Source organism: Mustela putorius, unplaced genomic scaffold, assembly GCF_011764305.1.
Source record: "Mustela putorius furo isolate JIRA1106 unplaced genomic scaffold, ASM1176430v1.1 tig00003962_pilon_pilon_pilon, whole genome shotgun sequence".
Classification (NCBI taxonomy): domain Eukaryota; kingdom Metazoa; phylum Chordata; class Mammalia; order Carnivora; family Mustelidae; genus Mustela; species Mustela putorius.
The window spans coordinates 15,123,259-15,140,524 of NW_025422106.1; the positions used below are offsets into that span (position 1 = coordinate 15,123,259).

The following is a 17,266-nucleotide window of genomic DNA, read 5'->3' on the forward strand; positions in this document are numbered from 1 at the left end:
CTGGAAGAGTGTGTGTGTGTGTGTGTGTTTCAGGAAGTAGCTCCTTTGCCTAAAGACTATTTGTGTTGAGGAAGAGGGATGGAGGGGACCTTATGTTTGCTTCATACTTGGACTAGACAGCTCTCTCTCTCAATTGATATATCATTTCCTTCTAAGCACAAGGCAAGGGTAAGGATCCAGGAGAAAATCTCAGGTCCTGGCATCAAGACACAAGGCCAGGAAGGCCATCCTACCCCACACCCACTCCCTACTCCTTGCTCGCTGAGGAGGTAAGGATGTCAGGGAGACATGAAGAAGGCTGGGGCTCTATTTCCAGAGAAGAAATTCAATTTCCTTAAGGGATCCAGACTGGTAGGTTGTTATCTGTCCTGCACGGACTCTACCAAGCCTGTTCTAAGAATCTGGCAGTGTAAGACCATGGTATTTGGCCTTTTATCACATTTCTTTCTCTCTTTACCTCTATCAGGAATATGTGCTGTTTTCATGCTTTTTGATAATCATGAACTACAAACTAGTAATTCACCTTCTACCCAAACGAACTATATAAAATGAAGAAAGGTCAGTTTTTAAAAATAAGAAATCTGAAAGAGATTAACTGTTCAGAAATTAAATATTACTCATTATCCTTGGAGAATAAATCATAATTCTGTTTTTGAACACAGTCAATCTGCTGTGCATTGGTTCATCTAAGTGATCTGACAGCGTGCTCCCCAGTGTAGGGGCCAATCTGGGAAGAGATTGGGAACATAAGGTAACATCCACTCCTACAGGCTTTCTCCTAAATCAGATTTTTCTCAGTGGAATTGGCTTTAGACAACAAAGGGAAAGAATTCCTGTTTAATTTTGTTCAGGCTCAGTACTCAGCTGAGGTAAAATCTGGGGAAATCCTAAAAAAGTAGAACAAAGGAAACCACAGTTCCATTCTGGGCTCTGATGTACATTAATTTGTGTCTTGGATGATTTAAGTCTTCTTTTGGCCTTAATCTCAATCTGGAAAATGAGGTCATTTTCACCCACTTTGTGAAAAAGCATCATGGCAGTCTTTGATTTTAGGCACTGATTGAGAAAGGAGCCAAAAGCCAGAGCAAACCCCAAAGGAGCTGAGTTCATAGCATGTGCTGTTCCACCCCCGCTGGCCCGTGACCCCACAAACACACCTAGTATGTGTGATCTTCCTGAAAAACCGCAATTGCCTGAGGGGCATGACCACTCCTATTTCTTTCGTATTTCTTTTCCTATACCACTTGTTCCAAAAGGAGACCTATGCCACACAGATACCAAACGTGGCTGTCTGCTTCTTCTAATGATTAATGTGGAAAAGAAACGATGCCAGTCCCCATGCTTGAAACATGTTTCATAGATTTAAAGCCAACGCACATTCATCTGATCTTCAGAGTGGCTGGGTGGGGGCGTTATCCCCACTTCTGGATGAAGAAGCCAATGTTTGGAGGACTTACAACAATTTACCTGCATGCAACCTAACCTAAACTTGTACTGATTTTTATTCTAGATCCACTCTTGTGTTCCTGACCTGCCCTGGGCCAGAGCCTGCTTCCCATTTAGCAGACTAAGGATTCTTTCTCTAGTGCCAATTTGGTCAAGGTTAAATAAATACGGTTTTCTTCAATGCAGAGAGGAAATTGATAATGAGATGATTGGTAACAAATGATTAAACGGCCATCGCTTGGGAATCTCCTCCCTCTCCCCTTCCTGTATTTCAAAAGTTAAAAGGTGCTGGGTGAAGGTGGGAGCGATATCACTTTCAAGAGAAAGAAGCTTCGGCCCCACACCCCTCACCATCCAGCGGTTCTGCAAACAGATGTCAGAGAGGATCCCTCTTCCTACCACCCAGTTACTCCGAAAGGATGATAACAGCCATTGGGGGGTTAAAAAGAGGCAGTGAACCCCCAGTTAATGAGTAGGAATTCAGCAGGCAGTGTAAGATAAATGGAGCTTTCTCTGCTTCTGCTGGAGTCAGCATGAACTGCGGCCCTGCGGCTTGTTTGTGGCAAATGGAGTGCGCGAAATATCAAAGGGCAGTGATCCAGAAGAAGACCGACTTTGACAAATTTTAAATTGGCCAGAAAGAAAACCAGCAAAAAACGGGGAAAAAAAAAAAAAAAGAAAGAAAGAAAGAAAAAATGGGGAAAAAAAGAGAAAGAGAGAGAGAAAATTATGCAATTCACCATATGCAATTGTGGCCCTGCTACCTTTGTACAGAATTAGTGGTAAAAACAGCAGCGAGGATTGCCTGATGCTGGGAACAATTATGAGCCATCTAAGTGAGATGCTTATCAGTGGCTGAAGCTTTTAGAGCTCTTTCTCTATACAGTCGTGAGTAACTTGCTCTGGAGCTGCAGTTACTTTAATTAAAGTGTATAGGGTTGGTCAGAAGTAATTATCCTGTTTGGAGAAGAAAGAGAAAAACACCACTTCAACAATTCTGGGTGGCAATAGATTTTAGAAACAGCTTTGCCAATTCTCATTGTATGTGTGCACTTCCCATAAAAGGATCAGGCCAAGATGGGTTAGAGTTATTGGCGGTTGTTACCTAATGGCAAACAATGGGACGCACACAGGGTTTATTAGAACCCCAGTCACTGTGCTTGGCTCAGGGCTCCAAACTGCTGGGATGCACAGTCTCCAGAGTGCAGGCAAGCACTAGGAAGTTCTTGTGTCTCTACATGGTGAGCATATAAGGAGTCTGCAAATGGTACTGTATTAACTAAGTTACTATTTGAAACATAAATGAGCTAGCATCTCTCCTTTTATGCATTCCATTCACGGAGTTTCACTACCTTCTGAAGACAATCACTGTGTTCCTTTAGAAAAACAAAACCAAAACAGACCAACAAATACAAGAACCTCAAGCAATTATCTTCACTAACACATCTTGGGGCTAGATGGGAGATCTGGGCAGAGAGAGGTGTTTTAAAGGAGCTGAAACTCATCCAGTCTCTGGACTCAACTCAGGGCTCCCAGGCTTGAGTCCTGCATGCAAACTGAAGCTCTCAGAAAACAAGCAACGGCGTTGTGGCTGGAAGCATCACGCGCGCAAATGTGCCCAGGACTGGGCTACTGCCGCCATGGCCTCTGTGCGGAATCACACAGTGGGCATTCTTTACTTCTGTTTCTCTGGCTTGGGAGGGCCCCAGAACACCACCTGGCTAGGTCTTCAGCCTCTCTGTCCCATGACACTGACTCAAATCCTTCAGAAATGAGGCGGGCTTGTCCAAAGACACAGACAGAAACAGGGCACTGAAGCCTAGGATATTCTCTGCCTGATTAGCCTGCTCCCCAACAGCAATTTCTAGCTAATCATTCTTTACAAGGACATCCACAAGGCCAGAAAGATGAGCTCTGTGAATTATAAGAAAATACCAGAAGAAAACTTGGGTGACTTTTGCTTTTTTTAGGTCCCACTTTCCCTCCTACTATATACACTATTTCATCCTACCAGGGCTCTTACCATATAGAGGACAGTAAATAAAGACTATCATGAATTTGATCAAATGCTTCAGTGCCTCCTCCTCTGGCCTATGAATGCACTCATTACAAATCAGCTGAATGGCTCATTGATTTGCCAGGAGGACAAGCAGACATACCCAATCGCTCAGCCAAGCGAATGTAGACTGGGTCCACCCGACGCATGGTTTTCACCAGATCCTTTCTGCGGAATTTGATTTCTACTGTCCCCTCTGGCTCCAGAACTGATCCCCTGGATCAGAGAGAAACAAAACAGAAATAGAGGCACTTTAAAGGAAGGAGACAACAGAATGAGGCCAGTTACAATGTGCAGACCAGGAAATAGCTTCATTATGGTTTTGGCCACCCATGGCTCACAGAAGTAACCTCAGGGGGGAAGAAGGCATCAGAAAGTGTCTCAGTGGGCTGTGAAAAAGGCCAAGCAAAAGCAATTAAAATAATTCTCATGACCATACCAGTCTACTTCCATCTCCAAAGAGGAATCCATATTCCACCATCTATAGCCTTAGTTAAGGGTAACAGGAATCACATATTTTTCCAGGGGGCACAAAAAAGATGATGTGGGCACAGTGGCAGGGGAACAACCTCCACACTTAGTCTGTACAATGAGGGATCGATGCTGATTGGTCCCACACACAGCTGTCAGTTTGCTGGCGGGACTCCCACACATGAGGCCAGGCCAAGCAGGAGAGAAAACACTCGGCCTACCACTACAGAGTGGTCTCTAGTTTCTAGTGTGTGCTGATGATGTTCTACTACCAGGAACTTTACTCTAGACAAATTAAAAAACAACCACCACCACCTTTTACACTTAAAAAAAAAATTATAGCTAATACTTACTATACACATGGCATTGCACTAAGTCCTTACATATAAAGAGGACTTATCTGTGATCTGGTGTCAGATCAGGGGCTAGATTTGGATTTAAAAATAGTCTCTCAGTATGTACTGCTAGCCTAGGGATTTCACCATAAAACTACTGGGCTCTCCCAAGCAGCTATTAAGAGTAGAAGGCTAAAATCTTGGACAAAGAGAGAAACAGGTCCTCTAACAGAATGATGGGAGGCAGGAATTGGCGTGGACAATGTCAAAGAAACACAATGTGAAATTTACCTATTTTGGAACGGGTTGAAAACAGATTGTGGAAGGAAGCTGAATGTGGTCTGTTTTACTTAAGTATTTTCAAGGACCACCTCCCAACAAAAGCCTGGGACTTTCTCTTGCGGTTCTCTGGGTGCCGTGAGCACGGTGTTCTCCAAACCTCCTAGGAGGCCAGAGTGAGCAGCTCTGGGTTGAAATCCCAGAACGTGGCTGCTGTGGTGCCCCTCAGTGCCCAGCAGCTTGGCCCACAGACAAGCAGCAGCAGTTCAGGGCAAGTAAGACCGCTCCAGGTTCCTCGTCAGCCAAGGGCAGAGCTGGGTTAAGAGGCTAGAACTCCACAGACTAAGAATTTAGTCCTTCCACTCCGACTCGCCTTGAGCTCCCTCCGTCACATATCTAAGAAAGAGACAGTAAACAGGCCTATGTGCACAACAAATGGGAGAGAACCCTCCAAGTCTCTCCTGGTGCCTGGAATAGAGGACGTCTTGGTAAAAGGATCTGGGCTGAGGGATCACACTGGGAAAGCCTGACTCCCACTACTTTCCTCCTCGTCCTACGAGACACTATTTGGAATATCTCTTTTTCTGACCATGCAGCCCGCTGGGAATAGACAGATTCAAATGAAGTTCTCTTGGTTCTAATGTTCTCCAGGAGGAAACCAAACGTTAGAGGATCCCTAGGGACAATGAATGGAAATCAAGAAGAAATGCTACCTGCTCTCTCGGTCAGCGTACATTTCCATGTGCCGGGGGTTGATGGTGGGGTCGATCACAACCCAGGAGCCCCCCCGGAGCTCAGCCTGGGGAGGAATGTACACCATCACTGGCTGGGAGCACTCCCGTAAGCTATCCACGATGTAAGCACCGAACTTTAGCACTTGATCGTACATATCTGTGGAGAATGAGACAAATGAGAAAGTGTGAAACAGTGCTTCCAAATATTGTTCATGTCATGGCACACACAGAAAATAACACAGGTGACAGGCCGAGGGGTTCAGCTACCCCAGGTCCTGCCCTGCCACCCTGGAGACTGACAGGATGGGCATTTCCACCTGTCTTCTGTACAAGACTATAGGGGATCTTCAGAAGCACAAGAGAAGAGTACTGTCTTTCACAAGACACAGTGTGCAAGCCCAACGGATTGCCTATCCACTTGATGGCCTTTTTGAATTGCTGGATTCAGGTCTCATCACATTAATTCACACTTGCTCTACAAATGCTGAGTATTTTTCATGTCAATATGTGATCTCTCTCACTACATTAAGTTTTCTGAAGGAAGGAACTATTCAAGCTCTTCTCGAATCTTCTCATGATACTTAGAATATGCTAAGCTCTTAAAATGCGCAGCTAATGGAAATGGAGCCTTCAAAAATTTTATCTTCAAAAACCACATCTCTTCTCCTTGTATTCTCAATGTCTTGTCCGGTGCCTCAAGCACACTTAATGCTCAGTAAGCATATGCTGAAAGAATGAGCACACACTCACTTTGGAAGGAACATCACTAGAAAGAACAACAAAGTCCTTAACAGTTGCATTTTTATCAGGGCATCAGTGAGAGAAAAAAAACACCTTAAAATATATATGTAGTTAATGGCAATATCACACAGCCACATAAATAGAAGACCTACCCCCCCCCCCAAAAAAGAAGACCTACCTCTTCATTTGGCTAAAGATTAGCCACACTTTGTAATCCCCCCAAGGCCAGGAGCAGCCTGAAGAAAAGGCACCCTGGTGCGTAAGTAAAGCAAGTCCTTGGAAAGTACGGCCAGTTATTACTTATTTCCCAACAATTTATGGACTTCTTCCCATCTCCTAGCTCTCTGAAGTCTACACAGGGCCAAAGTTTTAGGTTTATGATTCCAGATGTTTAATGACCACTTTAGTGGAACCACAATGGCTCCTTTCTAAACACCAAATAGCAGGTTCAACGGAGTTCAAACCTTCCTATCAAAGCAAGGATCTCAATTTGGAATAAATCAATTCTGGAAATCCAAAGCAAAGAAGCATTTTTCAGCAAGTTAAGAGCAAACCCAAATAGAAATTGCTTTCATTGTAGTTACTGGCAAATTAAACTGCCACCTTCTCCAAAGTAAAAATGGCTCTCTCTATACAAACCATCAGTGAACATAGTTCACCCCAAAGTATGTGCCTCTCTCCATTGCCGGGCCTGGACTCTCTGTGATGACTTCAGAAACTCCAAAAACTCAGAAGTTGCTCCAAGGAAAAATTCCCTTCTCTATGAGGAATGTGTATGGTCACATACTCTGTATATATGATCAGAGCAAAGACATTTATTCCTTTGGGAGGAAAGCAAAGACCAAAAAAATTTACTGCTAATTACACAACTGCTGTATGAAGAGCAGGGAATAAAGGACTTTAAGCGCTTTACGCTAATTCTGCAGTTATGAAAATAATTGCTCAGTTCAAATTATTTTAACTAAATTAATTCTTTAGTGGATATTTCAACCAGTGCTACATAATAAAATAATTGTGTAATTAGCAGTACATTTTTCAGTGCTGCCAAGAGTACAGTCTCAGTCTCAGAACAAGTAACAGAAAGGAGTGGCCCTCAGTGGTATCGTGCATAAAGAAATGGAAGGTGATAAAAGGAGAAAGCAAAACAGTAGAAAACAGCACACAAAGTCATCCTGTGTGGAAGAGGAAAAAGTAAGGTAGAGGTAAATGAAGACAGTTTCCAGCCTCTTCCCTCACTTCTGTTTGTTGAAGATATATCTATACTGAAATCTGACTGTACTACCTATGATGAACAGATCCAGCCCCCAGAAAGCAAGGATGGACTTTATTTGAAATGTATGCCCACTTATTTAAGTTCTAAAAACTCAAGTTCGTAGGATATGCAGTTTGTTTGGGAGGAAGCTGAGTGTGTGTGTACCTTTTGCTGTTGGGAAATGAACCTTGGTCTCTCCTTTTCATCCCCATGGCTAGTCTGCTGTGTACCTTGGAGCATGATTTCACATACACACACAGATGACTTGTTTAATCATCAGATAGCCATGTTCTTATATCCATGTTATAGCTGAGTAAACTGAGGCTTAGTTAAATAAGTAAATAAAAGGCAGAGGTAAAATTCGAACCCAGATCGCTTGGGTCTGAAGTCCACTTTCTGTGACCTCATTCTCATTGGGAGGGAAGAGTATGAGGCCAAGGAAACCTGCTTTCCAGCATCTGACACAATGGCTGAGTAAAATAAAAACCAGAAGAGAGACTGGAATAAATGACTGAAGATTTGTAAATTTTGTCTGGATTTTTTTTGTGTGTTTAGAAAAGTCAGAAATTGTACTGATGACCCTACCAGCTATGCGAAGGGCTTGGATCTGACTGCTAAGCAATTATCTCCAGGGCCCATCACTGTGAGGAGTGAAGGGGCATCAGGCTTCATTAAAGCCAACAAGCTTGGGACTGAAAACAATGCCTCCATCTAACCTGCAACACCAACACACCCTCAATCCAAACATCAAAACACCCAAAAAGCAACAAAGGCTGTTAAAATATAAACAGACACACACGAAACAAACCATACAAATAACATGCTCCACGACGAATCCCAGCAGCCCCAAACCACCCTCCTGAAAGGCAGGTTGATGCACCTGGCAACACTCTGACACGCATTTGTCTGAAATCCCCTCTTTGAGACAGAGCAAAAGCACAGCCAAGAGTAGCAGGGGAGAGTGTATCCCCAAGGGTTTAGGATAGACATCAGTCTAGGGAATTTTAAAGCTATGTATAAGCTTACTCTCAATTCTCAGGCCATGAGAAAGGCAACTGAGAATGGAAAATACTGATAGGTTCGTCAGTGGAGAGGTGGGGGCTTGGCACTTCCTAAGCACTAGGAGCAAAGCACATCTGCATATGCTCACACAGCCTTTCCAGTGTGTTCTCAGCATCCAGGCGCCCACCCTGCCTAGGGAATTCATTGTTACACAACACGGATAAACCGTGGCAGCCACATGTACCAAACAAGGGAGCAGGCTGGTAGGGTGTTTCCACAGTGCCCCATACTCTGGAAACTGGAACAGATCTTATTGGCTTAGGGCGAGATTATCCGTTAGAAGCTGCAGACAAACATTAGACATACACAAGCTGCATATACATAGCGTGTCCCATCATTCATTATGGCCAGCTGACACAGTATTTCGACAACCAAGTAATCAGAGACTTTAAAATAGACTCTCATTCCAGTTAAAGTTTTCAATAAATGTTTTTTTTTATTGTTATTTATAACCTGTCCCAGGAAAAAATAATACGTATAACATGAAAAGCCAACTGAGAGTGACCCTGTAGCACCAGCAGTGAAGCAGCTTAATATCACTGGGATTTGCATTGCTATCAAGCTATTCATGCTGAGGCTGGGACCCTGGTGCTAATTTCTAGTAAATTTCACGCTTGATGTCTCCCTGTTGTGGGTCATTGCCGGTTCGTCTAAATAAACTGCTTCCAAATGGCTCTTCCATCTAAATATTCAGCCAGTTTTTATAATTTAATTTTGCATTATGCTGAATAGCCTTCCGGCCAGATAGAACTCATTGGGAAAAAAGCACCAATACCATCTTGACATACTTTTATTTATTTATTTATATTTTTACTGCTCGAATTAGACCTCCTAGGCTGACTAGTAAAGAGTTTTTTTTTTCCCTCCACTAATGTCAATTTTCAGCATAGCAAGAGCTGTCTCTAATCTTTTCCTACTCATTACACACAATTTTGGAGTCATTTTACCCACAGTGCAGTCGGCTCCTGGCTGTGTGTTTGTGTGCACTGAGGGATGGCATAATTGTTTATTTTCCCTCCCTGCATAATCCCCAGCCAGTTTTGAAACCAAAACTGCAAACATCTCCCCAAGGGATATGGAATGACTCTCAGCTTAGGTCCCTTTACATGAGATAATACGTAGAAAACATCCTGACCTGTATGTAAATGTGAAAGGCGATGTTCTTCCCCCTCCTACGTTCACACTGATCTCTATCTTCCCTAAAGCTTATTTATCTTAAGTGATGTGTGAACGGATGCAGCAGCAACAAAATTCAGAAGGCAGAACTGGCCCTGGTCTGTATCGGGCCAGTAACTCATTTTTGACCAGGGGCAGGGGAGAAGGGGGATGGGGGAAATTATTGTTTAATGGGTACAGATTTTATGTCAGGGATGATGAAAAGGTTTGGGGTATATTTAGTGCTGACGGTTACGTAACGCTGTGAATATATTTAATGCCACTGAATTATACACTTACAGATGGTTAAAATGATAAATATTATGTGTATTTTGCAGCAGTAAAAAAAAAAAAATAAACAACTCCTATCTTAACTCTTAACATTTCTTGTCACAATAGTCAAGGACAACTTCAAAGCAGAGGGCATGTAGGTGGCTAATAACTTCCTATACAGTCTATTCTAGAGATGTTCTAGTAGAGCTGGCTTGGTCCTAGGCTCTAAACTCTGCCAACTGTTATAGGAAGACAAGACAGATTTGCGTTCCTCTCCCAGCTCTGTCATTTTTTAGCTTAATGATCTTGGAAAATTTACTTAACCTAAGTCTCAATGTCTGTAAAACGCCGATAAATAATATAGCTTACCCCTTAGAAGGGCTTGTTGTGATGATTATGTACGATAATGCATATAAAATGGTTAGCAGGGTTTCTGGTGAAAGGAGCTCAACAAATCTTAATTGTTGTTGTTATTCTTACATGGCTAGCAGCCAATATGGGCCTGAGCCAGAACATGCAGCAGTTGAAGCTTTTCCTACAAGCAGCAAACTTCTGAACTCTGGACTCCTTAGGACAAAAGATCCAGGCTGGCTTACTCCTAAGCAATGTCAGGAAGAGTGAAAGCTCAACAGCCCTTGGGAAGAGAGGTAACTAAGGAGTACTGGCATTGCCTTCTCTAAGTCTTAATGTAAATCTTTTGTTGTTGTTGTTTGTTTTTTTAAGATTTTATTTATTTCAGAGAGCAGAGAGAGAGAGAGAGAAAGCCATGTGCAGGCACCCATGCACAAGTTGGGGGGAGGGGCAGAGGGAGAGGGAGCAGCAGACTCCCTGATGAGCGGGAAGCCCAATGTGGGCCTCAATCTCAGGCAGAGGGGAAGGCAGTGGCTTAACCGACTGAGCCAACCAGGTGCCCCGCCTTAATGTAAATCTTACAGCTAAGAAATCTGGGATCAAGTGAAATTGGATGTTAAACAAATCTCACATATATGAATGAAAGGGCTTTCACGCGCCTCCTCCGGGGGGAAAAAAAACACTTCAGTATAATATACTCTTTGAACACTGCAGTATTTTGTTCAAAACCTTTTTCTTGACTCCTTGAGGCAATGTCTGTCTCTGACTCAGTTTTGTTTTCTCAGAAGTAGCTAGCAGCGTTCCTTGCGCATAGGAACTCAATAAAAATGTGCAGGATTGACTCGTTTAACCTATATTTTCAACATCGCACAGCATTTTCACTGATTTATTCTCTTCATCATAAAATAATCCACCTGAGAGTCTATAAAAGTACATAAACATTAATTTGCACAGTCCAAGTCTCCCTCAAGAAAAGTGCAAAATGTGGTAGTTCTCCAGCAAATATGGTCAAAGGGGAACTTTGCAGCTTAAAAAAAGAAAAGAAAAACCACCTTAGTCTTCCGTATTTTGCCAGGGAAGCCTGGCGGTCCAGGGCTTTCCCAAGCCAGATTAAAGGAAAGTTATTGGCACAAGGCTCTAACCTTTCTCCACACACAGCTGATAATCTATAAAAGGGTAACTGTCTCAGGCTTCTCCTCCCTCGGAGGGAGAGGTGCTCTTGCCCCAAGCTATTTCTGGGTTCACTGTTTCACATTTTATAAATCCTTATCTCTAACCACTCTACTCCAACATTGCCAACTCCTCCCTCCTTCCATTCCCCTAACTCATTCTATTACTTCAGAACCCTGAGTTCTCCCCCAGTGAACAAAGTTAACATTGATCAGTGTATTCATCCCCTACTGGTAGGTAGTCTCTGGTCTCCACATGGTCATGAAGCTCTGGCCATTGGAGAGAGAGCTTCGCTGCTATAAGAGGGAGAACAGGTTTTTTGGCTCTCCTGAACCATCCACAGTGGCTCTGCACAGGGAGGATTCTCAGTAAATGGTAGCTCCCTACATCACTAAGCAATTCCCGTGGCACAGAACAGAGCCTGTGTGATGATGGTTTAATATGCTGGAGCCACAGGCCCAGGGCTATTGCTGGATAAGAATAAAATACACCACAAATTACCACAAAGAACAGCTTCTCAGACAGAATTTGTTTGTTTTCTTCTGGTGAAAGCTAATTTCAGTATCTACCTTGGTCACGACAGAGCATTAGAGCATTAGCATCAACAAAGAATATGCCGAGAAAAGAGGGACAGAGGCTAGCACTATCACAGTTCCCCAGACCATCAGAACAGTCTATCGTTCACCTGTGAAAGCTAAATCCACAACAGCAGCCCATCTAGATCACATCAGTAGACTGTTCTGAAATTTTGCACCAAACTGAAAAGCACGCAGTATTTTCTCCACTCAAGCTGCAACTCAGAAGATTTGTTTCAGAGAAAGTATAATCCCCAAAAAGCCTAGCGTGACGGGCTGTAAGGATACCCATTGGTTCTGCCCAGTATAAACCCTCCCTCCCCGTCTGTAAAGTTCTGGGGAAACAGTTCAGCCCCTCCAGCCCAGAGCCAGGCCAGTTACCTTTCATTCCACCAGAGAAGCCTCTCCAGTTGGCAAAGACCATCAGAGGCAGCCCTTCACGGTTGAAGTCCTTGATAGCCTGATAGGTCTTAAACGCAGAGTCTGGGAACCAAACCTGGCCAGCCTGCTGGATTATCTATTGGGGAAAGTCAAAAAGGAAGACACAATTAACAACAGAGTTTGAGGGGGAATTTCTGCAAGGTGAACAAGGTTTTACCTGTTTACTTTAAAAACCCAACCAAACCAACCAACCAAAAACCGCTGTTGTTCATCAAGAGGATCATCTTTGAATTCAAAAAGAAGAAAGGATCATGGATCTTTGACTTTGTTGAATATTTCTTTTTAGTCCTGATTATACCACCACTCCTCAGTCAGAAGGAGGAAACCTTACTGCTTCTAATGGAAGAATGCAGTCTTGAGAATACTCATTGTAGACTTCCTGAAGGCAACGTGAAGTCACTCAACTACACTAGTCCTCAGAACAGTCCTAACTGTACACAGTCTCCAGTCCTCTCTCCTCTGTGCTTAGTACAAGCTTTCTCTGGACTATGGTTGGTCAACAGACACCTGATGTGACATTGCTGAGTAACCTCTTTCCTGGTCTTTCCCACCCCTCATCTTCTGACCCTTGTCAGGATGTAAAAAATATAATCTACTCTTTTAAAACAAAGATGAGTCGTGGTGTTCACATTTGCCATTAAGGCAGACTTCTTAATTCTAGAATAACTCATCCATGTGTATGTTCAGAGTATCTGGGACCAAAGAGCCCGCAGTTGCCTTCCAGAAGACTACCTCCCCAAGGAACCCAGACTGTTCTCTAGCATCAACAAGACCACTATAAAGACCTAAGTAATTTTTCAGTTAGAATTTAGCTTGTAGTCCATTTAGAGTCATCTTAAAAGTGAGCACATGGTGGTGTGCAATACCCCCAGTACATCCACAGGCTGTGCAGAAAGGAAAGCCAGCTCCGAGCACAGGAGCACAGGGTACTTGAGGTTACTGACCTTGGCTTCAGAATCCAGGTTTGCAGGATCGGCGGGGATACTTAGTTCCACTGTTCGGGTTTCTACGGCAACTACTCCCACAGGTATTCCTCCTAGCCTACAAAAAATGAGCCAAAGAAGAACTGAAAGCATGTAAATAGTACAGTTGGTCATTTTTTTTCCAGACCTATATCAAAAGATTGGGGTGCGTGTGGGGGGTCTGGAAACTGCAAATACAGAGAACGGGAAAATCTGACTCTTCTACCCTCAGAATCACTCCTGTCCTCCATCACATAATCAATTCAAACCAAGAGTTGTACCAGGGGAGCTTCAGCATTTAGACCCAACAGGCTAGATGTGTGTGTGCGCACACATATGCACGTACGCACACATCTTTTTCTGTGGATCCCAAATGACATTTCTCAGCTCACTCTGGAGCATCTCTTTGGTGAAGACAGAGGGAAAGGGTCTGAGAGGTGGGAGGTGCCTGAAATTACACTGGGCAATACAATGAATCCCATATACCCAATACCCATCTTCACTAATCAACTCCTGGCCAGTTTTGTTTCATCTTCATTTCTAACTACTTTCCCCTCCGTGAGTCCCATGTTATTTTGAAGGAAATATTAAGTGTATAATTTTGTCTATAAATACTTCAGCATCTGAAAGATAAAGACCACTATACTATTATCACAATAGTAGTTTTATTTTAATAAAAAGTCCAGAGTATTTTTTTTGGGGGGGGTTGCGTAGGTGTGTTATGGGGATGATGAAAAATATGTGCCAAGGGTACAGAGGTGGTTAAATAAGCCCTCAACTTTCTCTTTCACTGGAAAAGAGCAGTAGCACAGGGATAACCTGCAGTCATTACTCTTGGTGAAACAGGTGATCTGTATTGAAAGTATGCATTTAATCGCCAACATATGTTAATTTAAAAAACTCTTCAGGAGCTCAAAGCCTCTGCTGCACAGATGGTGCACGATTCCCTCTCAGCTTGGTCCTCAAAAAGATTTCCTGGTAAAAATCAGGAAGAATGGGAGAGAGGGGAAAGTGGGGGGAGGGGTGGCAGTAGCTGCAGGTACAGGGTGAGTCAGTGAGTCTTTACTCTGGAAAATGTGATTCACTCTTCACTTTCTCAGCTGCATTCCTTGGGACCGAGGCTGGGATGGGTTATAGTCTCTCATTCCCCCAGCATCTCCATAACAAACTTTTCCATGAAGGATGGTCTTTGGTTGTCACACTGGCTACTGGAAATGTATTCTTGTCATGGCAAGAGGCCTGACAGGGGCCTGAGTGGGGACCACCCACCCCCTTGTCACTTGCCTGCACTGAATCAGAATCAAAAGCCCTCTAGACAACCAGACAACGAGCATGAGGTACACAGGAGGGTTTAGAAATATTTCTGTTCACAATGATTAACAATCCAACTGGAAACTTGTAATTGCAAAAGCCACCCTAAATCGGTAACTTATAACTTATATATTAGGGCCCATGTGACCTAATAAAGAACATCTTTATCCGAGTATTACAGTTATTTATTGAACTTGAAAACAGCTCAGAACAACTTCTGTTTTCTATTATACTTCATATAAATTTTATCAGGCTAGCACATGAAGATGCTACATCTTGTTTTATAGTGTGTCCCTGGACAAGGTGCCATGGAATAATAAAAGACAATTTACAGCCAATAGCACACATATTCCAAACATACATACCAAAGATGAGTTTTGGCAGCACTTACAGTAACAATCCCAGAAGAATACATTTATATTTATTTCTCGAAATGCCATTGCTTTTGAAAGAAGCTAGCTCCATTTGTGTTTTATATACTTGTGAGCATGTGTATGTGTTTGAAGTAAGAAGCCCAGAACTCATCAGATGGAAAGAAAGGAAGAAGTCCGAGTGAGTGTTACAATAAACAATGGCAGAGCTAACTAAAGCCAAGCTTGACTGATTTTGCTCACAGAACAATCCCTTTTCTTCCAATCATAAGTGTAAAGCATTATTCTCTTGTTTCCCGTGGGAGGATCTTAAAGACCTTAACAAAGGTTTCGCTTTCAGAGGCTTAAAATCTGTCACGTTTTTAACAGAAGGAAGACTGAAGCAGCATAGGTAACAGACAAATTTTCAAAAAAGTTGGTCTGCATGTGATGTCAGGGCCCCCCATAACAAACTGATAGATCCTGGGTAGGAGGGCTCTCTCCCTAGTGCACCCCCCACCCCCACTCCCAGTAGGAATTTTATGAGGCACAAAGAATAGTTCTCCTGGGCCCCAGAAGCCCCAGAAGCCTGTGGTGAGGGTAGAAGACCTGAAATGCGAGAGAAAACGGGAGCTAGCCCCTGTGAGTTTTGGTCTGGGCTGGCTCCAGGCCTGACTCTTACTCAGAGTCACAGTGGAAGATCCTGTCTGTTGGATTCGCCATCTGATGGCTCCTTGTCATTGGCAGCATGAGACATGCTGACCTGCTGTACTGAGAGAACCACAAAGCCTAGAATTATTTTCAAGGCTAGAATCTAAATCTCAACCCAATGTGGCATGTTTGAGAATCTTGAGCAGGTGCCACTTTTCACCAAGATAAGGAAAACTGATTGCCCCCGAGAGGAAGGTGAGCTCCAGATGTGGATCCCTAGGGCAGCATGTCTCTGCAGTGCAGAACGAGATTAAGATCAGTCTTGGCAGGTGCTCGTTACAGCGAGTGCTACAGATTATTTCGTGCAGAGCTGGCTGTTGAGTGAAGCACTTCTTAGAGTGGGTATTAAAATTTAATAGAAACTTCAATTTCCCATTTGAAAAATATAGGTAGCCCGGCAAATCTATTCCAGTTTATTTTACTCATTTCTGTTTCAGGTAAACTTTTTTCTTTGCAATTCAAATCTGATGATAAGCCAGTATCATGTGCATTTGCTATACTTAAATAATCTTGATGCCAGGAAGGAACTTCTTCTAGGTTACATAGATCTTTGGGTTACATGGCAAGGTAGATGAGTCTGATTCATTTGTCACCTTCCTTGGAAAGAAAATGGTCTTTGGGGAAGGGGAAGGTCACTAGTGGGCTATGGCTATTGTCTTTGGGCTTTACAGCCCTCGAAGAGCTTTTCTTTCAGTGTTGTAAAAAGGAAATGTCAAAACCAGACTTCAGATCAAACGCATCGCTGAAGTGACACAGTAAATGACGATTGGGAACCAGTGCTCCAGTTATGCTGCCTTGGGCATGACTATAATTCAATATTCTTAGGAAGTTTAGACAAAGAGAACATTATTGGTTAAAAACAAAAACAAAAACAATGACGACGACCACCACCATAAAAAAAAAAAACCCACCTGCCCCCGCAAATCTCTATAGTCATGGCCTGTTCCTTTCTTGTTTTTAGTTGGGAGGAAGAAGAGCTTCCAAAACAGAAGAGCTCTTACCTGGCTCTGCCAACCACCACAGTCTGGGCCCAGGGTTGCATGATCTCCGAGAAAGATCCATAGTCAAAAAATCCACTCAACCACTGACCTTTCTGGGCTACAGAAGAGAAAGAAAGAGAACAAAGAGAGAATAAAGACCATCAATCTATTGAAAATGCACTGGAACTGGCAAATCTGAGGTTGGATGTGGGGGATTGTTTTGGGGAGTTTGCTGTTGTTTTTAACCATATTATAATAGATGCAGGCGTTAGGCAATGAATGCTCATCTGCCTTCAGACATCATCTCCTATTTCATTTGCTAGTCTGCATAAAAAGAATCATTTATCAGCAAAAGCATCATTTATTGTTAAACGATGGGGTTCAGCTAGCAGAGAGTTTGCATGTTTTTAAATAAATAACTTTGCTTTTTTCAAAACACTACAAACATTTGTCAAAAGGCAGCCAAGTCATTAAAGTGTTTTCAAAATGTCTATTTCTATTTTAAAACTTAGCTTACAATTTTGTTTGGTTCCATTGGCTTTTTAAAGTGGGAAGCTGAAGACAGCCAATGATAACTATTAACGATCAGATAAGGACCCAAATTTGCAGAA

The 17,266-nt window shown here is 42.9% G+C and overlaps 1 protein-coding gene across 8 annotated transcripts in view; it reads right to left on the bottom strand.

Annotated features, from left to right (window-relative positions):
* ACACA (acetyl-CoA carboxylase alpha) overlaps positions 1 to 17,266 on the bottom strand; it is a 283,911-nt gene that overhangs the window by 20,783 nt on the left and 245,862 nt on the right. For all 8 annotated transcript variants that reach the window (XM_004747175.3, XM_004747176.3, XM_004747174.3 and 5 more), the window contains 5 exons: positions 16,677 to 16,773; positions 13,286 to 13,382; positions 12,282 to 12,417; positions 5,301 to 5,478; positions 3,606 to 3,718 (listed from right to left, as the gene is read on the bottom strand). In XM_004747175.3, coding sequence (XP_004747232.1) covers positions 3,606 to 3,718; positions 5,301 to 5,478; positions 12,282 to 12,417; positions 13,286 to 13,382; positions 16,677 to 16,773 — 621 coding nt within the window. The remainder of the gene's footprint in view (positions 1 to 3,605; positions 3,719 to 5,300; positions 5,479 to 12,281; positions 12,418 to 13,285; positions 13,383 to 16,676; positions 16,774 to 17,266) is intronic.